The sequence below is a fragment of the Suillus plorans genome (genome assembly GCF_016647745.1).
Source record: "Suillus plorans strain S12 chromosome Unknown HD556scaffold_92, whole genome shotgun sequence".
Lineage (NCBI taxonomy): Eukaryota > Fungi > Basidiomycota > Agaricomycetes > Boletales > Suillaceae > Suillus > Suillus plorans.
Genome location: NW_024537476.1, coordinates 49,772 through 69,485, shown reverse-complemented (window position 1 = coordinate 69,485; position 19,714 = coordinate 49,772). Strand labels below are relative to the sequence as shown.

General features: G+C 47.3%; 8 protein-coding genes across 8 annotated transcripts; 2 read left to right on the top strand and 6 right to left on the bottom strand.

Annotated features, from left to right (window-relative positions):
* The first annotated feature begins 682 nt into the window (after nt 1–682).
* HD556DRAFT_1050696 (uncharacterized protein) lies at nt 683–1,938 on the top strand. The gene is made up of 3 exons (XM_041296006.1): nt 683–868; nt 928–1,877; nt 1,931–1,938. The coding sequence occupies exons 1-2, from the start codon at nt 858–860 to the stop codon at nt 1,847–1,849; spliced, it is 933 nt and encodes a 310-aa protein (XP_041153890.1). The 5' UTR covers nt 683–857; the 3' UTR covers nt 1,850–1,877; nt 1,931–1,938.
* Nucleotides 1,939–2,349: 411 nt separating this feature from the next.
* Nucleotides 2,350–4,634, bottom strand: HD556DRAFT_1415088 (uroporphyrin-III C-methyltransferase). Its single transcript, XM_041304306.1, has 2 exons — nt 3,197–4,634; nt 2,350–3,144 (listed from the first exon to the last, which is right to left on the bottom strand). Exons 1-2 carry the CDS (start codon nt 4,373–4,375, stop codon nt 2,506–2,508), a joined length of 1,818 nt encoding a protein of 605 aa, XP_041153889.1. The 5' UTR covers nt 4,376–4,634; the 3' UTR covers nt 2,350–2,505.
* A 174-nt stretch (nt 4,635–4,808) lies between these two features.
* HD556DRAFT_1449690 (MFS general substrate transporter) lies at nt 4,809–6,832 on the bottom strand (the record flags this gene model as incomplete). Its single annotated transcript, XM_041307631.1, has 14 exons — nt 4,809–4,886; nt 4,937–5,004; nt 5,055–5,072; nt 5,132–5,163; nt 5,216–5,273; nt 5,331–5,523; nt 5,573–5,669; nt 5,727–6,079; nt 6,128–6,212; nt 6,266–6,343; nt 6,394–6,442; nt 6,499–6,527; nt 6,578–6,604; nt 6,654–6,832. The coding sequence occupies 14 exons, from the start codon at nt 6,830–6,832 to the stop codon at nt 4,809–4,811; spliced, it is 1,344 nt and encodes a 447-aa protein (XP_041153888.1).
* A 1,098-nt stretch (nt 6,833–7,930) lies between these two features.
* Nucleotides 7,931–8,905, bottom strand: HD556DRAFT_1050421 (uncharacterized protein). Its single transcript, XM_041296002.1, has 3 exons — nt 8,419–8,905; nt 8,244–8,358; nt 7,931–8,191 (listed from the first exon to the last, which is right to left on the bottom strand). The coding sequence occupies exons 1-2, from the start codon at nt 8,605–8,607 to the stop codon at nt 8,251–8,253; spliced, it is 297 nt and encodes a 98-aa protein (XP_041153887.1). The 5' UTR covers nt 8,608–8,905; the 3' UTR covers nt 7,931–8,191; nt 8,244–8,250.
* Nucleotides 8,749–11,053, bottom strand: HD556DRAFT_1050456 (aldehyde dehydrogenase domain-containing protein). Its single transcript, XM_041296003.1, has 12 exons — nt 10,783–11,053; nt 10,723–10,736; nt 10,477–10,677; nt 10,315–10,418; nt 10,217–10,267; nt 10,137–10,164; nt 9,720–10,089; nt 9,501–9,669; nt 9,263–9,452; nt 9,101–9,213; nt 8,951–9,045; nt 8,749–8,900 (listed from the first exon to the last, which is right to left on the bottom strand). The coding sequence occupies exons 1-12, from the start codon at nt 10,899–10,901 to the stop codon at nt 8,852–8,854; spliced, it is 1,503 nt and encodes a 500-aa protein (XP_041153886.1). The 5' UTR covers nt 10,902–11,053; the 3' UTR covers nt 8,749–8,851.
* Nucleotides 11,054–12,064: 1,011 nt separating this feature from the next.
* Nucleotides 12,065–13,920, top strand: HD556DRAFT_1050360 (uncharacterized protein). The gene is made up of 7 exons (XM_041296001.1): nt 12,065–12,480; nt 12,543–12,661; nt 12,712–12,873; nt 12,932–13,007; nt 13,060–13,194; nt 13,255–13,436; nt 13,491–13,920. The coding sequence occupies exons 1-7, from the start codon at nt 12,408–12,410 to the stop codon at nt 13,707–13,709; spliced, it is 966 nt and encodes a 321-aa protein (XP_041153885.1). The 5' UTR covers nt 12,065–12,407; the 3' UTR covers nt 13,710–13,920.
* A 224-nt stretch (nt 13,921–14,144) lies between these two features.
* On the bottom strand, nt 14,145–15,878 carry HD556DRAFT_1415035 (uncharacterized protein). Its single transcript, XM_041304305.1, has 7 exons — nt 15,513–15,878; nt 15,341–15,459; nt 15,129–15,290; nt 14,983–15,058; nt 14,798–14,926; nt 14,554–14,738; nt 14,145–14,500 (listed from the first exon to the last, which is right to left on the bottom strand). The coding sequence occupies exons 1-7, from the start codon at nt 15,586–15,588 to the stop codon at nt 14,312–14,314; spliced, it is 936 nt and encodes a 311-aa protein (XP_041153884.1). The 5' UTR covers nt 15,589–15,878; the 3' UTR covers nt 14,145–14,311.
* A 1,731-nt stretch (nt 15,879–17,609) lies between these two features.
* Nucleotides 17,610–19,211, bottom strand: HD556DRAFT_1415021 (uncharacterized protein). Its single transcript, XM_041304304.1, is given in 10 exon segments — nt 17,610–17,655; nt 17,669–17,858; nt 17,890–17,892; nt 17,917–18,097; nt 18,159–18,287; nt 18,344–18,419; nt 18,490–18,651; nt 18,702–18,820; nt 18,876–19,039; nt 19,103–19,211. The coding sequence occupies 8 exon segments, from the start codon at nt 18,949–18,951 to the stop codon at nt 17,669–17,671; spliced, it is 936 nt and encodes a 311-aa protein (XP_041153883.1). The 5' UTR covers nt 18,952–19,039; nt 19,103–19,211; the 3' UTR covers nt 17,610–17,655.
* Between the last annotated feature and the right edge of the window lie 503 nt (nt 19,212–19,714).

The window sequence follows — 19,714 nt, the reverse complement described above, 5'->3', positions numbered from 1 at the left end:
GTTTTGTTGCCAATCATGATGTTCATCAAATCATTTTATCCGTTCCCGCTTCCAGTTTGTCCAAGGACCAAGGTGCAGTCTTCCCTTTAATTATTCTCGTCTCTTTAGGACATAGACATCACGTCTTTTTCAAATCCAACTTAACAGTGCATTTCCTTTTCCCTTGCCGTCCTCGACTATATTGAATACATCTATTTCTCAAACTGTGGTGTACTATCATCTCTGGGTCGCTTTTGCTGATCATAATAGCATCTATGTTTGCACCCAAGAAACCAATACTTTGAGTATACCATTGGTTTTTCAGTTCGAGGTCGAAGTAGGTCGAAGTAGAAGTTTTATTGATAATAATATAATGTAGGTCCTGGTACTATCTTTGACTTTACGCTGAAGTCCACAGCAAAAATCCCACCATGCATCATGCCGAGGCATCGGAATATCATACGGAACAGAATTGGAAAGGTTCTCTCAAAAAATGGCTGACTCCTCCGAGTTGAATAATGCAGCATCGTATTCGTAGGGGTGACCTTCAACCTTATAGGATGTTTAGCAGCCGGTCAAGTCTATTTTTTAAGCATAAAACCAGTGCTCATAATTTGTTCGTGTAGTCGCTATGTGTCAGCTGCACTTCCAGGTCATGTTCTGGACCGTCTGATTGGGCCATACGGCCAGTGGACATTCGAATTTGTTGTCATTGTTTGCTTGTACAGGCTTTGATCGCGCTTACCGTCATGACCAACCCATGGGCCCTCACAAATGTGGTCATCAATGGTACCCATAGTCCAATGCCACGGTCGTGCTGCCGGTCAAGACACTGACCGCTTAGTGTATTCACAGCTCTAAATCGTTCAAAAGGGTGCATGTTTACAAGGTAGCTATCCAGTTCTCCCCTCTGAACGCTCCTTCACAAAACACCTCCCTTATCCTTAGACTACTAATCACAATGCCCGATATCGTGCAGGTCGGCTCCAACGTAACCGACAAGCCCTCATTCAAGATTGACATTCCCTCGCTCCAGCAGCGCCTCGCCAACTTGAAGAGGAAGCGGCGCTCCAGCTCTTCTGAGAGCTCCCACCCAGGACGCTCTCAAGTCGAAAAGTCACGAACGGAAGTTGAACCGAAGGAGGAGGAAGAGGGGTCACCAAACCTAGCAGAGGCAAATCAGGCTGTATCGGACAGGCCGCGCCTGTATATCAGGATCCGGCGTCCAAAGCCGCAGATTCATCCTGTGAAGGACGAAGGTAACACGCCGGAAGTCGAGCCGAAGGCGGAGAAAGAGGAGTCACCAAGCCTGGCAGAAGAAAATCAGGCTGTATCGGACGAGCCGCGCCTGTATATCAGAATTCGGCGTCTAAAACCGCAGATTGATCCTGTGAAGGACGAAGGTAACACGCCGGAAGTTAAGCCGAAGGCGGAGAAAGAGGAGTCACCAAGCCTAGCAGAAGAAAATCAGGCTGTATCGGACACGCCGCGTCTGTATATCAGAATCCGGCGTCCAAAGCCGCAAACTGATCCTGTGAAGGACGAAGGTAACACACCGGAAGTCGAGCCGAAGGAAGAGGAGTCACCAAACCTAGCAGAAGCAAATGAGGCTGTATCGGACAGGCCGCGCCCGTATATCCGAATCCGGCGTCCAAAGCGGCAGACTGATCCTGTGAAGGACGAGTATTCCGATGCTGGCAAATCACAGGAGAAAGAGGGGGATGAGGACAGTTATCGGGAGGATAGCTCTTCCGAGAGTAGCGATGAGTCGGCCGATGAATACATACCTCCACGCAAGCGCCAGCGTCTTCAAGCCAACCCGTCCTCGCGTGTCCTCCGCTCCTCCAAGGGAGTGCAGACAAATAATTGATTGCACCTGTGTTACTACTATACAAGTGGTTCATATTTTGAACTTTTTCTAACGGTGTAGAAAGCTGATGGAATTACATAGAAATGGTTGCCTGTGTACTATAGAAAGCTTGGAAGGGGCGTTCTCACAATATTGAAGAGGGACTCTTGGGGAAGATGTAGTAGATAACTGCAACCACTACTGTAAATATTGTATCACGAAATATGTACGTCAACTTATGAATTGGATTCGGACAAGGCATGGACACAAAGAAGGGTATGCGTGAGCATTTCAGTCGCTTAATCTTGTTGCCCGTACGTGTCTGAGACTATTTATCTTATGAACTCGTTATCCTGGCATTCGAGCAGTGCACCCAACCAGTACTAGTTGACGGGTAGCTGCCTCGGGGACCGCTACAGTAGTCATTCCTCTGTACAAGTAAGCCCAGTCCCTTAGTCTTGCAACGAGCATCGAATACATTTATTGGGCAGGCTTTCGAAAGAGTTTCTACGGAAGGACTGGGCCGTCTCACAACACAAGTCGATATTTGAGCTCCGGAATTTGATACTATCATCTAATTTAGATACCGGTAAACACAACTTACACGACTCCTCGTATGTTAACAAAAATTCCTGTAGATCGAGGAATGGATGTTAATGATCAATCACAGACCTAAACTATACATCCGCCCAGCCCTGATCGATTCCTTCTCGCATGACCCACCTGCATCCCCCTAACCACTTTCTTATCCTCTCTTCATCTCGTTCCTCCCCCTCTTCCAACACGCTTGTGTCACCAGCGCCTTGCAGTGCCAACACAGCCCACCCAACAACCATCATACCCGGAGGTCTTTGCTCTCCCGCAATATCCAACGCTTCACATATATCACCAAGCGTACTTGCGACTACCCGTTGATCAGGCATAGAGCCGCGCTCGATAATGGCAATAGGCGTGTTTCGAGGGTATGGACGCCCCTCTCGTCTCCTTTCACTATTCTGCAGGCCTTCCCTACTGTCACTGTCGTTGCGAATCATAGCGTCAACAACCTGCGCTATCCGGGCGACGCCCATGAGGATGAGCACAGTCCGCGAGCGTTCGTAACCAGGAAGCTTGACCTCCTTCCCTTGTCGCCCAACTCCGGTGCACACAACGACACTTTCTGCAACGCCACGCTGCGTGACTGGGATTCCAGCAAAAATAGGCGCTGCAAGTGCAGACGAAACGCCCGGAACAACGAGCGGTTCGAACCCATGTGCTCGGAAGAAGAGTACTTCCTCCCCTGCACGGCCATAGACGACCGGGTCTCCTTGTTTCAGCTGTGTGACGAGATAATTTGTCAGTGTCAAAGAAATGAAGAATCGGACGTACTCTGACGACAGTGAGGCCACGTCGAGCAGCTTCGACGGCTGCGTCCATCATCTCTGACTGCGCGCCTTCGGCATTGCCAGGGAATTTGCGTGCAATGCGCACCTCGACAGTTTCAGGTATGAGAGCCAGTACAGCAGCGGGAACGAGCTTGTCCGAGAGAACAAGATCTGCGTGTTTCGTAAGCGCATTATGAGTTGCAATGGTGAGAAGGGAGGGATGTCCTGGGCCGGAACCAACGAGGAGAATACGACCTTTCTTTGGAGGCGGCAAAAGTGTTAAGTTATGTAGTGAACTCTCGTTTGGAACCTGAACTGAGCATGGTGAGGTCGTTTGGGGAGAGTCGCCAGACAATATGAGCTTCATGTCGTCTTCTGACATGGATGCCAACCGTGTGATAGCCCAATACTCGCTGACCTGAGCAACCCATTTCATGCGGCGGCGGGAGGACTCGTCTTTGCTTTCGGTAGTACTGCTTCTCCAACCAGGTACGGGCCTGTTAGGAGTGGTGACACTACTGTCCTCACCTTCTTCACACTCTCCGACCTCGTCATCTGCATTCTTAGCCAAACGTCGAAGTTTTCCGACCTGCCTGACAGCTCCGGCGATGTCTTTTGGAAGCATGCTGACAATCTCTCGTCTAACACGCCCCGCGAGCCTGCATCCCTCCCCATTGGTTGTCACACCCACTTGTAGCGCACTCTGCCCGCCTGTAGATGGATCAGCGAAACGGTGCGTGGACGCAAAGGAGAAGTCGCATAGTGCAGGATGGTCGGTGACGTTTACGGGGATGTTATGTGCATGACAGATACGTGCAAGTGCGGGTGTGTCCACCGTGTGTATGGTGATGCAGATAAGAGATATAGATGGGTTTTCGGCGAGGAATGCAGAGAGGGACTCTTCTGGAGCTGAGGGAAGTAGGGAAGTAGACACAGAGGGAAGCATGTCCCAGTCTGTGAGATTTACTTGCTGTTGGTCCGCTCTCCATCTCAGCTCGTCGCATACTAACCCTCTAGCGAGTATGATCACTTGCATACCTGCCTCGAGTGCCGCGAATGCCCTAGAGGCGGCCAGGACATCACCGCCAATAATAAGGATGGTGTTTCTGGGTCCTTTGAATGTCAGAAGGAGGGACGCTCCACCTACTGGCGCGGGGTACTGACTCGATCCATTGGAGACCATGGAAAGGATAAAAGGAGGAGCAGGGTGTGCTTTCAAAAGCTGGCATGGTATAGCAAATCACATCTATTAAATAATTACATAAATATATGTCAAGAGTGTGCTGAGCAGGCTCGTGACTATGTGCTGAGCAGGTTTCTGTCCACGGTACACTAGTTTCCGAGGTCTTTTTACGTTACACTGCTGGTACCTTGTTTTCGCCACGACTTGGCAGCCGAACGCCAAGGATTGGTGACAGGACGATAAACCATTTCCTTCAAGCATTTATCTACCAAGTACCACAGTCGTGAGACATACACGTCTTCATTGGCAGAATTGTTTCGGCATAATCTCTATATATCCGTATCACAAACAACCCTGCATGTCCTGCGTCACCATGTCATCATCTATCATATATATGTGAATATTGCCCCATAGATAGGACTAAGCCGCTCACTTAGGATTCATTCTTCTGCAATCTGGTATAAACGAGCCACATGAAAGCGTACATCGCGGCACCAGTCAGTGAAGCGATCTATGATTTATTTAATCAAAGTGGAGAAGCGGTAAGCGTAGTCGACTCACCCCAGCGAACAGAGCGGGTTTCCACCAAATATATTGCGATGTAAGCAGAACACCGGATATAGGTGGTCCTAAATGAACATGTAGACGGTGAAGTAAGAAATGCTACAAATGCACCCACCAAGTAAATTTCCGAATGCTGCAGAATGAATATGTGCGAGTTCAAAATAATATAGAAGTAAATCTGATCATACTCACCATCGAAAAAGAAATAGATGCCCATCCACCCGCTGTGACCAGATCAGATCATTCGCACATACCGAAGCTCAAGTTATCACTCACCCAAGTTCAGAGGGGTTGCGTGCTAGGGTAGCCACGAGTGGACCCTCCATCGCGGTATCTGCATTATCGATCAACAACTTCAACTACTAGCATGTAGTGAAACAGAAACACTTACACACCCCTGAAAAATAGCCATAAAATACATCAAGAATAACGACGCTGGCCAGGGTACGCAATCCCATCATGCCCAGAATTACCGATCCGCACGAAATTGCCGCAATCACGGTTAAGTTCAGTACTCCTGTAAACGCTGCGATATACCCTGATGTAATTCGTCCCGCACAACTGGATGCATTTAAAATCACAAGCTAACGATGGCATCAGTAGGGATATCACTTGCATAGTGCTAGATCGCACAGTGTAAAATGAAAAGGTGATGTTGATGCCATGTTTGATAGAGTCGAGTTGAAGAAAATATGCTGGGTAGTTAAAGCCAATCTTGAATATAAACACCCTGCATAACAAATGATCATTTGAAGGGATTCGAAAGATGCCGTATTACAGGTCTTACCCTGATATCGCGAAAAGAAACGGAACATAACGAAAACATTTTCTAGCTGTCGCAATATAGTTCACTGGGGTCGTCGGCGGATCAAGGCGAGTTCGCACACACAAGCATGCAATCAAAAGGAGCATACTAGTCAACCCTGCACTTGCACGCACGCCATTGGCAAAGCCAAGGTGTCCATTCAGGAGGTTGTTGAGCATAATTGGATGGACGAGAGAACCGAACGATGAGCCCAAAATAACGAACGTCATCACCAGCGTGCGTTTTTGTCTGAAATAATGCGAGATGACAGCCAGGCCCGGGACGTACAGCAACCCTACCGCGATGCCTGAGCCTAAGCCTTGAGTAAGGATTATCTATTAAGATGTCAGGAGACGAAATGTCAGAAAGCCGGAGGGCCTTACCTGGAAGTACTGATGTGGCTTTGCCAATGACAGCATGAAAAGAGAGAAACTCTGCAGAAGCGATCCAGTAATGACAAGATGGTAACTAGGTAGGCCTGCTGAGCACTACTCCCAAGACACTTGCATCTAAGTACTCACAAATAACCTCGATCATAGAGTGAGCCTGATATAATACCCCCAGCGCCGCCTAAAAACCCTGTCAAGCTCCCGATGGATCTGCAAGCGACCATGAGGATACTCACGATAGAGAAGCCTGTAGAACTCACGAAATAGCAAATGATGTCTCATTTGTGAGGTAATACCGAGTATAAAAGTCTGGAGCGCAAGCCGTTCAAACATAGGTCTATCCTCACGTTTATGTGTAGCAATACCTTCGTAGACACCAAATGAAGCGGTGTAACTTTTGACATTCAGCAATATTCCTCATCAATGATAGGGCACAACACTCACCCCCAAGTGCAGAACATTATGAGAAACCTGAACCAATCAAGTAAGAGCCAGTCCCACCAAAATTGTGTCTCCTTACGCTCCAAAAGCAGTGGACCAAGCGGCAAGACCACCTTCTGGAAACTCTTGCAGGAGCGAAGGAAGGTCGGAGTCATTGGTGACTGGGTATTCAACTCCCAGCTCCTCTGACCCCCCTTTGTGCTCTTGTGCAGCCCGTGGTTCCGCAACAAGCATTTGAGGTTTGGTTTCGACTGCCATTCGCGGGATGAGACAAGTGGTGGCAGGAGCTGTACATATACACAAGTCTGAGCGCTTAGGGCTGATCGTTCACATACATGCTGCGGACCCGGAGTAACGTGTAACGTGCGTAAATACTTACATGGATGGTTCAACATTCAATGTATTTTTGTAGCATCTGCTTCACACTGTCACATACCATTTTGAACCCAACGAACATCACAATCTACGGGTCCCTTTCGGAAGTTAACGTTCAGGCCTCAGGCACGAATGTGCGGATGATACATGACATGAATGCGGTACCGGTTCACCAATTTTCAGACGTAGAGAAGACAGGAGTTATAGTAAGACAGGGCTTCGAAGCTTCGGGTGAACTTCCAAGTTGTAGAATGTCCGAGCCAAAGACCCTTGGAAAAATTCGAACAGGTTTCAGTTCCTGTTGTCACGCAGTTGATACAGGGGGTAGCATCATCAAAGGGTGCATTGGATCCAAGTTGGATCAGGCTGACACTCGTGAACAAAAAGTTCAGGCCACACGATTCAATATTCAATCTCCGATCATGTGTCCTTCCCCGGCGGCCCGGCGTCTGTCCGCTGCATGCATGCATGATACATTCTCTCTCTGCGTTGTGCAACATTCCTCAGTCATATTCAAGCTTCATCGGTGTCATCCCTGATCGCCTTTGCGGGACACTTGGGGAATGGTCTTTCCTGGTCAGACCATGTAGGAGGAAGACAGTTGTTCCTTGATTACGTTGGTGTGGTGCCAAGCCAACCAGAACACCTGCCTGGAAGAGACAAGCGAGTGTGCAGTGACCTATTATATGCTCGGCCGCCAAGCCGTGGCGAACAAGGTACCAGCAGTGTAACGTAAAAAGACCTCGGAAACTTTGTCAGCTCTGATAATTAGATTATAAGTAGTACCTCCTATGTTCGTTCAGCCACTTGATGCCCCTTAGACAGACATTCGTTTCTTCTATTAGAAAGGCACCGAGGCTCACACCCTTGGGTGAGAAGCCAATGCACACTTCAGTGGAGTGCAAATCGCCGTTACCGATTCGTGATACCTATCTCTGCCCAGCACGTATGTCTCCAGGCCGTTCATGCGACTGATATCACCCTTGGTCTCAGAAAGATTCCCGCTGGCTTCTTTGTGACAGTAAAAGCTATGAACGACTTCAAAGGAAAATAGATTGAACCAGTAAACGTTTTTCAACGGACAATCAAACTTATCGTAGCTTTATCTTACAGCGAATTGTGACAAGTGACGCGTCGTGAATTCATTCCTCCTTCATTCCACTCCGTTGCCCTCCTCGGTAGCTTGCAGGAAAGACCCTCTTCAGCCTCAGAGTCGATGACGGTCCGAATGGCATTCAGGTACTACACATATGATCAATAAAGCATCTCGCTCCAACGGAGAATGATAACCCACATAGATACTAGAGGTAGAAAGCATGCTCCCGGATGTCAACAGGGATGTAGATCAGAAGCGGGTTCTGGTTTACGGTCTTGGTGATATAGAGGTGCTTGATGGAGAGGTTCAAACCCTGAATGTGAAGCGCCGTGAGCACTAGCATCAGTCATGTGTGATGAAACAAGAAACTTACGAGCCAGCCCCAACCTTGTATACCAGCAGTAGTGGCATTGAACTCCTTGAGCGCATCGAGCGACCCGAAGGCCTGCTCGATGACCTTCTTAGGAAGACCAACTTTCAGAGAACTACCATTACCATTGCCCTGACTGAAATGGGCGCTAAATTCTTTCAGAAGAGTGGTTGATTCTTGCTTGGTATACATGGTTGGGTACTGGATGTGGGAAGGTAGAAGGTATAGCGACCTGTATCAATAAACCGTCCATGTGTTATCAGAGTATCCCTTTCCCTATCCTACTTACATTGTCATTGTGCTACGAGGCATGTCAAAGACACATCGATAGAAAAACCCTGGCCAGACATCAAATCGGTTCTCTCCAGTATACCTTTGGTTGGCGCATGCATCCATGACATGCGTACTAATGATACAAGATGCGAGTCCTAAGCGATCACAATCGCAATCCAATGTTGACATGAACGGCTTTAACGTTCGTATAGCTAAGCCGAGTATTATTAGTGCGGTGTCGTTTTGAAGGACTTGAGCTTACTTTTCCAAAGCATACTCGCTCAGGTCACGACCAATTCCAGACTGCTTGAAGCCTCCAAATGGCATCGATATTTCAGCCTGGTTGGAGCAGTTTATCTGCCAGGCGTCATTACACAAAAGACGCGCAAGATGAGATAACAAAGCAACTAACCCATGCAGTACCTGCTTCGAGAGCGTGTGCAACGCGGATTGCTCTGTCGATATCCTTGGTGAACACCGATGCGGCAAGTCCGTATGATGTATCATTAGCCTGTTCAATGACCTCTGAAAAATTGTTAGGGATACGATGATCGCGCAACAAGAGCAATCTCACCATCTTCAGTCTTGAACCTTATGACGCACGCGACAGGACCAAATATCTCCTCTCTGACGATTTTCATGTTGGGCTGGCACTCCGTGAAAATTGTTGGCTCGATGAAGTATCCCTCTTGACCAATTTGCTTGCCACCAAGGTGTACTGTAGCACCATCGTTCTGACCGGAGGTTATGTATCCCATGATGCGCTTTATGGTCGTCAAAGTATGTTTTATAATGACATTGGATAAACGAACCTCAAATTGAGTCTTGGATACTTGTGGCCCTTGGTACGTGTCAGGTGAAAAAGGATCGCCGACCTTGATCGCGCGTGCTTGCTCTGTGAACTGGTCCAAGAACTTGTCGTATATGCCCTCTTGAACAAAGATACGAGAACCTGCAGAACAATTTTGACCGTGGTTAAAGCTACAAAAACGATGAGAACTAGCACAGGTCATGTGAACGGGGCAACATACTAGATACCGTGAATAGCCCACTTGACTGCCTGCTCCAGGTCGGCGTCATCGAAGATGATATTGGGGCTCTTTCCGCCAAGCTCAAGGGTGACAGACTTCAGGTTGCTCTTTGCAGCAGCCTCCATAATTTTCCGTCCCGTCAGAGTGCTGCCGGTGAATGCAACTTTCTCGATAAGAGGGTGCTCAGAGATTGCCTGCCCTGCTGTTGAACCATATCCGTTCACGATGTTGATGACACCAGGAGGGAAGCCCGCCTGCTCGATCAGGGTACAGAAGAGAAGAGCAGAAAGCGGGGTAAGCTCAGAAGGCTTCAGGACGATAGTGTTGCCGGTAGCTAGCGCAGGTGCGATCTTGAGAGAAAGAGAGAACACTAATTAATGTAAGCTGTAGTCCCGCATGCTCCTTGAATTCACTCACTCGGAACATTCCATGGAATAATTTGACCCTAGGCATGAACTGAGATCCCATTTAGATATTATTCAGAGAAGAATCCTTACCACAACACCGATGGGTTCATGTCTGGTATAAGCGAGTTTTTTCTCATTGGTCTAGGGCAAAATGAGTTTGACTGGTATGAGAGAAAGGAAAAACGGACCTCGATAGTCTTCCCGCTGATCTTGTCAGCCCAGCCAGCATAGTATTCCATGACAGCAATCGCCCCTTTATTGTCTTTACCGTAAGCGGTATTGTAGGCCTTCCCTGTAAGGTATGGGCTGCTTCGTTAACTCAAGAGTAGCGGTGGCGCAGAAGTACATACCATTAGCAAGGGCATCAAGAGCAGCGAACTCCGCAATATGTTCCTCCATCAAAACGGCGAGCTTCGACATGAGCTTCCCGCGCTGAGTTCCAGGAACTTTCAGGCCCCATGAAGTCTTGTAGGCTTCCTTTGCTGCCTTCGCAGCGATGTCTATATCTGCTTTTGTCCCAGCTGCGATAGACGTGACCACCTTGCCCGTTGCTGCACAAGTAAGCTATGAACCATTCGCGACGAAAAAATTCGCACCAGGATTGACAACACTGTACGAATGAGATCGACACTCAAGTGTACGAAGAAGACACTCACTCGATTATGCCGCCCTCAACAGGGTCGACGAACTCTCCATTTATGTAGAGGCCCAGAGGGATCGTAACAGTCCCCTTGTATGCAGGGGTGTCGAAAGTCTTGGTGAATGTGGACGGCATTACGAGGGAGCTGTGAGGAAGTGCAAACGATAACGGTCAACCTGAGCAAGTTTATACCGGGCTACTTATAGCCTTAGGAGTGATCACGCTGTATAACGGGCACATGAACAACTTAGATAGTAGAAATGACAATTCTCATGGGAAGAAGGGACTATACATACCTCTTCCCCGTCACGGTGCTCCGATATTCACTGTTGTTATGGCAAACCTTCGAGCTGCTACTAAATTGGCAGTGCGGATGGGCTCAAGTTCAAGCCTCATGCACATGGTTTATGTCGCCAATGATCATGGTCGTGCATAAAAAGTGCCAAGTCGCTACTCTGCATGTAGGGACTACGTGGGGTTTGTCGGATTTCAATCATGAGGCAAAAGTCAGGATCTGGCCAGTCTGGGGCCAAAGTCTAGGGCCAGTTGGAGCTTGGCGGTCTGGGGCTTCGGCGGCCAGAATGTCAGAGATTGATTGGCGGCATCTGGAACACGACGGCAGCCAACGGCACTCTGAGCAGAGTTCAAACTCCGCTTGATGTTTCGAACGCAATCCCGCCAAGTTCCAACCTGTTCCAACGCGCCGCTTCGAAAGTTGAAACACACAAACATTTCAATACATCGACATCGAACCCTACAGACGTGGAAGAACTAATGCTCATCATAAAGTCACTAGTGACTATGATCGTGATAAGCACCGGAAACAGCCAGCTTGCACCCAGCACTAGTGCATACTTGGTTGCCGTGTTAGATGTCGCAGGCAACCCCCAAGCCTCATATTCCTTAGTGCAGACTGGCCCTTCAAAAACACTTGATTGCAATTTGGCGAGATAACTGTCATACTCCCTGTGTACTCTCTGACTTCCTCAGCCCTGGCCTGGTTTCCCGTGGGTCTGGGTATTCGGTCACCCAGCAATCCAATGATACATTCGTCACAACATGTGGACGAAACAAGGCGTTGAAGGGGAATTATTCCAGTTCACCTGGACGTTCAACGGAGCGCGGCACGATACAATGTAATGACAAGACGAGCCGACCATAAGTGTATAGAATGAAGATGGTCGAGACCCATCACTTGGCGTGAATCACTTCCTTTGTTATGATCGATGTACTATTAATTGTATGGGAAGCAGCAGGACAATAAAGCGGTACTATATCCTCGACCACTTTAACTTGTTCTGATTGCCATGATGAAACAGAAAACGACATTGTCATTCTTCAAAACCATCACCACGCATCGTGTTTCAAGACTATATATACCTGATGCCTTGTACAGCAAATAGGTTCACAAGAGAGTAAGTCACAGGATGTTATCTGACTGATGCAATGTCGAGCGCTGGTCCAGGATGTCTCGGTTCAAGCCTTATTAAAACTGAAACCAAAATTCACCAATTGCTACATCATGCATTGTTACAATCAGCTACTCTCTGATTTGGGCGGCCGTTTCTGCTATATAACAATATAGATGGAGCTGGAGAAGCTACCCTGCATCGTCATACATCCCAAGGCATCAGTTTTGCCATGGTCGCGTTGGCTGGCATCCCGATGGATGCCGCTGCTGTCATGTCAACGGTGCTGGAAGGCATTTTATACGGTATGTATCGCCATTAGTTCTCCCATCCATAGCCAAGTGGCCGACTCGCTAATGTTCTTTAGGATTTTCAGTGCTCATGTGTCTGGGTACCATCTGGACATTCACCTATAAACGACACATTCAGGACGTCAATCGGCCAATCGCTGTGGTTGCCACCCTGCTGTTCGTGCTGAGCACTGCGGTTAGCTTCTCCCCGCATGCATCCAATGTCATCTACTGAGGCCTCAGAAGCATATAGTCGTAGATATTATTCATCTCGAACATGGACTGGTGAAATATCGCGACACGTTCCCTGGCGGACCAGTGGCGTTCTTCGCAGACGTCACTCAAGTTACATTTGTAATCAAGAATGCGATATATACCTTGCAAACTCTACTTGGCGACGGGGTGGTGGTGCGTCAAATTTTCTCAGACCTTCTTTTGCTTACAGAACCTGTCTTTCGGAAAAAAGATTTATCGATGTTATGTCGTTTGGCAATCTGCATGGATCATTGTCATACCGTGCATGATGTGGTGTGGCGTCGCAGGTTAGGTCGTAATCATACTCAGGAAGTGGTGTACTCTGACGTTGTCTCAAAGCATCTGGCGTTTGTTCGGTCTACTACTTTTCTCAAGCGTCGATGGCCGAAATTGAAAATTTCTTTGCTGCCAAGATTGGTCATTGGGTCGCCGCTTTCCTTGCCTCCACACTTGCAACTAATATGTTGAGTACCGGTGAGCACACTTCCGCGTAAATGCGATGTTGATACCCAATACCAACCTGAATTTGTTCAGGGTTACTGGCATATCGCATCTGGACGATCGAACGCAAGGTTTCTGCAGTCTGCACTACGAAGCGGAAAGTACCTATATTGCGCGTGCTTATAGATGCTGCAGTTTTATACTCTGCGGCACTTGGCTCCTCAATAATATGTTTTGGCCTCTGGAACGACGGACTCTATGTGATGGGAGACCTGGTAATTCAGCTGTTGAAACCTGCCATCGCAAATCACTGATTTTCGATCAACTAGATTGTTCCGATCGTCTCGATTGCCTTTTATATGGTATTTATTCGCGTCGCGACCAGTCAAAGCAATCAACATTACCCCTCGACTGCCCATAGAGAAACCACTGAGACAGAACGAAGAAAACTGCAGCAACATCCTTTGCAGCCGTTGATACAAAGGCCGAATGATTCCGGATTTTCCTTGGGTGATAGCTCGAAAGTAGAGACACATCCATTAACATAATCATCTAGCCACGTATAATTTTATACAGATACCCTCCCACTTATAATTATATGACAACTTAATTCAAGCAGTGGTTACCTCAGAGAGCGAGGACACGAGGATCTGATGATGTACTTCATCTTGCGCTGTGGTTCGAAATATCAGATACCTGCAACTGATCTCTGTTTCCTTGATTCCAATTTATATCCTGTTGAAAGATGCTACATGGAATCTGCTCGGTAGTTAGCGCTCAACGTTGCAACTTTCAGGGGTCAGTTGAGAGTACGTATCAAAGTGGCTCCCGTCCTTCCGAAATTGTCGTGTGGGCTCTTTGAGAGCAGTTAAATAACTTCCACAACATCATGACGAACGGCGCTCCGAAGCAGCACACGGCTTATCCAGAGCTCTGAGCCAATTTCCGTGGCATCAGATCTTCGATGACTGGCTAAAGAGCAATTAGACCAAGTTGATAACACCTATTACCGCAGATAATCTATCTCGAACCCTATTCAGACAAGTAGAAAATAAAGTACAGTCAGATATTTTGGCGTTCCTCGTGAGGTCTAGAGTGACGTAGCCACCATCCGAAACAAGAGAGTACGAATATCAGGTTGTATAAATTGCTATTTTAGCCAGGAGGATGTATTATTCTCCCTGAATGCAATCTGCAAAGTCTGCATAGGATAATGCAGCGGGATTCCTCGGTCTGTGTCAACTGTCCTAGAAAAAGTCGAGAGGAATTCTTGAGTATCTTCATTGATTGCGATGCGAATAAACACCATGTAGAAGGAAATCGAGATGATCGGATTGATCTAGTTGATTGACGCTCAATGATTTTTATATTAAGTGTTGATAGTGGAATTACCAAGAAGTTTCCTATGACATATGTGCCATTGTTCGAAAGGGCGAAACATATTACCGCAGACAAGTTGGCCGCAGAGTATAAAACAGCAGCATCCACAAGCACCCGCACGATAGGCCTTATACCTCTCCTGGTGTGAACTGTAGAGATATTGCGTTCCATCGTCCAAATACGGTATGCCAGCAATGCTGTACATATTCAAGTTCGCAAGTGTCTCGATATCGCCCTTGCGCAGAAATGTACTTGCCTGAACTGAACAAATTGGTTGTAAAAGTAAGGAAAATAAACGCCGTGACCCAATGTCCAGCCTGGTCAGTGAAGACACTGTTGGCATCACTAGCCAGTGAAAGGTCGTAGACCGTAAAACCCCCGCACACTTCGAAACAAATGAACGTCAGAGCACACACTTTCTGAGTATAATGGCAACCAAACCTGCAACTGCACACCACATCATGCATGGTAGAATCATAACCCGGACAGATTCCCAAACGATGTAACATCGATAAACCTTTTTGTCAGAAAGGGAATTTCTATAAGCTATGAGGGCTTCAAGTTGGCAGGCGAAGTTTTGATCCTACCACTACCCCGTCGGCAAGCAGAGTTTGCGTGAGATTCAACGCAGCCTTGACCACATACGTCTCCTGGGTATAGTCTGCGAAGAATGCTGCTGGGCCGCCTGGGAATGTGTTACGATACTTCACCAATCCATCTTCGAGCTGAATAATGTCTATGACCATGTGCTTTGGAGTCTTCAGTAGATGGTATCAGATTCAAGTGACGAAAACCTGACCATAGTGCTCAGTAAGAACAGAAGAACGGCAACCGCAGCGATTGGCCGATTGACGTCCCTCGTGCGTTTTTTATAGGTGAATGTCCAGATAGTACCTATAAACATGAGAACTGAAAAGCCTGAAAAATGCTAGTTTGGTGGGCATTAAACGAATACACTCGTTGCAACTCACCATATAAGATGCCTTCTAGAACTGTTGACATGATGGCAGCGGCATCCAGCGGCATACCAGTGACTGTTGAAGCCATGGGGAAAACGATACCTTGTGTATGTACGACTGTGCGGGTAGCATCGCTAGCCACCTACATTATATATTGCTACGAGTCGCTATAGATATCAGGCCATCAGGTAGGCTATGTTCTCGGAACCTTGGCATGATAGATGCGCAGTGATGGGCTGGTCGTGGATGACAGCATAATGCGCCCAGTCGCGGAGATCAGAAGTCGCCAGTGTATCACTATGGATCGTTCTTATCTCCCGCAAGCTCAAACCCCAGCCTGAGAGCAAGTGAATTGAAGTCCTTGGAAAATGCAAAACTGAGGTGAGATGAGATATATTTAGCCACCTGTGACGTTGGTCAGCGTACGAGTAGCCGGCGGCTCGGTATCAATTGCACTCACCTCATGCTGTGCTGCTCATTTGCATTTTGACCTCCAAGTTGCTCTTTCATTTTGTTTCACGACACTATCAGCCATATGTACATGGATACCATATACTCCTTCCAGCCCGCCGTAGAACACTGACGCAAGCTCACATCCTGTTACCACTTCTCATTGTTCCTTTTTCGTTCTTTCGTTCCAGTGCTACTAGTGTATGACGACCACCTGTACTAGCTTTTCATGAATTGGTCGCTATCCAAAATGGATCTAGGTATCACTGGCATGACAATACGACAATGACAGCTACATTGCTCTACCTGATGGTGACTTAACGGTAACATTTGGAGCGATCTAACGCCATGATGCTCGCACCATGAATCCAACGATTGGTTCTGCAGTGACCGATGGTGGCACCTCTATATGCAAACGATATTCACTGTCCTCCTGTTCCCACTGTTGTCTCACCCAAGTTGCCCATGCTATTTTCACAGGAACCAATAGAACCTCTCGGTGACGGCAATCGTGCGTTGCCTCTATTCTGATCGTGGCTGTGAAACAGACATTGACGAAGCTCTCACTTTTCTTTTCCCGGCGCACATACTGGCTGACGGGCTCACGCTTGCCTCGAATGCGCTTTCTTCTCTCCACAAAGCTCAAGAACCACTGTATTCCACGAATCACGTTTTATTTTCATCCTTACTACTCCTGTTGGACAGTGAAACGCAAACATATTCCTTTGCGACTACTCTCGAGTCTCAGAGGCTGCCAAGGTTTCACTCTCTCGCACAGTCCTCGATTTCAGAACAGATCCATTTGCTCCGAGTCATTGAAAATCAACTATATGTCCCGTGTCAAAAGCCGTCGAGTTTCAAGAGGAGACGAAGAAAATTGGTGCAAATATAGCGTACAAAATCTGTCTTTGTAATAAAGCAATGGTCACTGCTTGTATGTTTATAGTCCAAGCTTCGATGACTCGATTGGTAAGAAAAAGGATTGAATAACAGTACTTACAAACTCACCGCCTCAGAATGATAGGATCGAGCTGATATCATGGTCATATTGTTACGGACATTGCGATGCTGGAACGACAGTTCATTTCGACAGCATCTAGTCGTGTGGGGGCGCGTCGGTGGGAGCTTTCTGTACAGTCACAAGCCAGTCCTGGCGGTCAAGCTCGGGTTTGAAAAATAATAGGACACAAGGACGAGATAGTTTTTCTCAGGTTCTCAGTTTTGTTCCAGGGTCAGTGTTATCAATACCGTCAACACAGAATCTACTTAGCACTCAGAATATGTGCCATTGTGTGAAAGGGCAAAATATATTATCGCGGAAAAGGTGGTCGCAGAGTATAAAACAGCAACATCCACAAGCACGCGCACAATAGGCCTTATACCTCTCCTGATGCGAATTGTAAAGACATTCCATCGTTCCAAAAATTGTCGCATGGGCACCTTTCTTTGAGAGCAGTTGAATGACTTACCACAACATCATGACGAATAGTACTCCGAAGCAGCACACTGCTGATTCAAAGCTCTGAGCCAATTTCCGACGACAAGTTAATAACACCTATTTTCGCAGATAATTTATCTCGAACCCTATTCAGACAAGTAAAAGGTAAAGTACAGTGAGACATTTTGGCGTTCCTCACGGGGCCTAGAGTGACGTAGTAGCCATCATCCGAAACAAGAGAGTACGAAAGGGATTTATATCAGGCTGGATGGATGGATCCCTATTTTAGCCAGGAGGATGTATCATTATCCCTGCATGCAGTCTGCAAAGTCTGCATAGGATAATGCAGCGGGATTCCTCGGTCTGTGTCAACTGTCCCAGAAACACTCGAGAGGAATTTTTGAGTATCTTTATTGATTGCGATGCGAATAAACACCATGTAGAAGGAAATCGAGATGATCGGATTGATCTAGTTGACTAAAGCTCAATGATTCTTATATTAAGTGTTGATAGTGGACGCTTACCAGGAAGTTTCCTATGGCATATGCGCCATTGTTCGAAAGGGCAAAACATATTACCGCAGACAAGTTGGCTGCAAAGTATAAAACAGCAGCATCCACAAGCACCCGCACGATAGGCCTTATTCCTCTCCTGGTGTGAATTCTAGAGATATTGCGTTCGATCGTCCAAATGCGGTATGCCAGCAATGCTGTACACATATTCAAGTTCGCAAGTGTCTCGATGTCGCGCTTACGCAGAAATGTACTTGCCTGAACTGAACAAATTGGTTGTAAAAGTAAAGAACATGAACGCCGTGAGCCAATGTCCAGTCTGATCAGTGAAGACACTGTCGGCATCACTAGCCAGTGAAAGGTCGTAGACCGTAAAACCCCCGCACACTTCGAAACAAATGAACGTCAGAGCACACACTTTCTGAGTACAATGGCAACCAAACCTGCAACTGCACACCACATCATGCATGGTAGAATCACGACACGGACAGATTGCCAAACGACGTAACATCGATAAACCTTTTTGTCAGAAAGGGAATTTCTATAAGCTACGAGGGTTTCAAGTTGGCAGGTAAAGTTTTGATCCTACCACTACACCGTCGGCAAGCAGAGTTTGCATGATAATCGCCGCAGCCTTGACCACATACGTCTCCTGGGTATAGTCTGCGAAGAATGCTGCTGGGCCGCCTGGGAATGTGTTACGATACTTCACCAATCCATCTTCGAGCTGAATAATGTCTATGACCATGTGCTTGGGAGTCTTCAGTAGATGGTATCAGATTTAAGTGACGAAAACCTGACCATAGTACTTAGTAAAAACAGAAGAACGGCAACCGCAGCGATTGGCCGATTGACGTCCCTCATGCGTTTTTTATAGGTGAATGTCCAGATGGTACCTATAAACATGAAAACTGAAAAGCCTGAAAAATGCTAGTTTGGTGAGTATGAAACGGATACACTTGTTGCAACACTCGCCATATAAGATGCCTTCCAGAACTGTCGACATGATGGCAGCGGCATCCAGCGGCATGCCAGTGACTGTTGAAGCCATGGTGAAAAGATACCTTGGGTATGTACGACGGTGCGGGTAGCATCGCTAGCCACCTACATTATATGATGCTACGAAGCGGCTATAGATAACTTTAGTATCAGGTCATCAGGAATTAGAGAATGCCTCCCTGGCAGTGTGTCCTCGGAACTACATAGATGCGCAGTGATGCTGATCGTGTATGACGGCATAATGCGTCCAGTCGTGGAAATCAGAAGTGTGCCACTATCAGATTCGTTCTATCTCCCTCAAGCTCAAACCCCTGAGAAAGTGAAAGTCCTTGGAAAATGCAAAATAGTCGCGTGGGCGCGTTGATGAGAGGTTTCTGCACAGTCACAAGCCAACCCTGCAGGCCTGGCGGTTATGCTCGGGCAGATGGTTTGACCACGAGGACAAGATAGTTTTTCTTAGGTTCTCAGTTTCGTTCCAGGGTCAGTTTTATCAATACCGTCAACACGGAATCTACTGGGCACTCAGCGCTCAGAAAATGTTCCATTGTTCGAAAGGGCAAAATATATTATCGCGGGAGAATGTTGTCGCAAAGCATAAAACAGCAGCATCCGCACGCGCACAATAGGCCTTATACCTCTCCTGGTGCGAAATGTACCTATAAACATGAGAGCCGAAAAACCTGAAAGATGCTAGTTTAATGGGCATGAAACGGGTACACTCATTGCATCACTTGCCGTGTAATATGCCTTCCAGAACTGTTGACATGAGGATAGCGGCATCCAGTGGCATGCCAGTGTCTGTTGAACCCATAACG

What these genes read in the sequence shown, in the direction of transcription:
- HD556DRAFT_1415088 (XM_041304306.1), bottom strand. Translation starts at nt 4,375, where the DNA reads ATGGTCTCCAATGGATCGAGTCAGTACCCCGCGCCAGTAGGTGGAGCG. An exon ending in GTGGCCTCACTGTCGTCAGA is followed by an intron (nt 3,145 to 3,196) that starts GTACGTCCGATT and finishes CTCGTCACACAG; the next exon opens with CTGAAACAAGGAGACCCGGT.
- HD556DRAFT_1050456 (XM_041296003.1), bottom strand. Translation starts at nt 10,901, where the DNA reads ATGCCGTCCACATTCACCAAGACTTTCGACACCCCTGCATACAAGGGG. An exon ending in TATCCAAGACTCAATTTGAG is followed by an intron (nt 9,453 to 9,500) that starts GTTCGTTTATCC and finishes ACGACCATAAAG; the next exon opens with CGCATCATGGGATACATAAC. An exon ending in AAGGTTCAAGACTGAAGATG is followed by an intron (nt 9,214 to 9,262) that starts GTGAGATTGCTC and finishes ACAATTTTTCAG; the next exon opens with AGGTCATTGAACAGGCTAAT.
- HD556DRAFT_1415035 (XM_041304305.1), bottom strand. Translation starts at nt 15,588, where the DNA reads ATGGCTTCAACAGTCACTGGTATGCCGCTGGATGCCGCTGCCATCATG. An exon ending in TGCTTGCCGACGGGGTAGTG is followed by an intron (nt 15,059 to 15,128) that starts GTAGGATCAAAA and finishes TCTGACAAAAAG; the next exon opens with GTTTATCGATGTTACATCGT. An exon ending in AACCAATTTGTTCAGTTCAG is followed by an intron (nt 14,739 to 14,797) that starts GCAAGTACATTT and finishes GAATATGTACAG; the next exon opens with CATTGCTGGCATACCGTATT.
- HD556DRAFT_1415021 (XM_041304304.1), bottom strand. Translation starts at nt 18,951, where the DNA reads ATGGCTTCAACAGTCACTGGCATGCCGCTGGATGCCGCTGCCATCATG. An exon ending in TCTGGAAGGCATCTTATATG is followed by an intron (nt 18,821 to 18,875) that starts GCGAGTGTTGCA and finishes AGCATTTTTCAG; the next exon opens with GCTTTTCAGTTTTCATGTTT. An exon ending in AACCAATTTGTTCAGTTCAG is followed by an intron (nt 18,098 to 18,158) that starts GCAAGTACATTT and finishes ATATGTGTACAG; the next exon opens with CATTGCTGGCATACCGCATT.
- HD556DRAFT_1050421 (XM_041296002.1), bottom strand. Translation starts at nt 8,607, where the DNA reads ATGTATACCAAGCAAGAATCAACCACTCTTCTGAAAGAATTTAGCGCC. An exon ending in TACAAGGTTGGGGCTGGCTC is followed by an intron (nt 8,359 to 8,418) that starts GTAAGTTTCTTG and finishes CTTCACATTCAG; the next exon opens with GGTTTGAACCTCTCCATCAA.
- HD556DRAFT_1050360 (XM_041296001.1), top strand. Translation starts at nt 12,408, where the DNA reads ATGGTCGCGTTGGCTGGCATCCCGATGGATGCCGCTGCTGTCATGTCA. An exon ending in GATGTGGTGTGGCGTCGCAG is followed by an intron (nt 13,008 to 13,059) that starts GTTAGGTCGTAA and finishes GTTGTCTCAAAG; the next exon opens with CATCTGGCGTTTGTTCGGTC. An exon ending in AACTAATATGTTGAGTACCG is followed by an intron (nt 13,195 to 13,254) that starts GTGAGCACACTT and finishes GAATTTGTTCAG; the next exon opens with GGTTACTGGCATATCGCATC.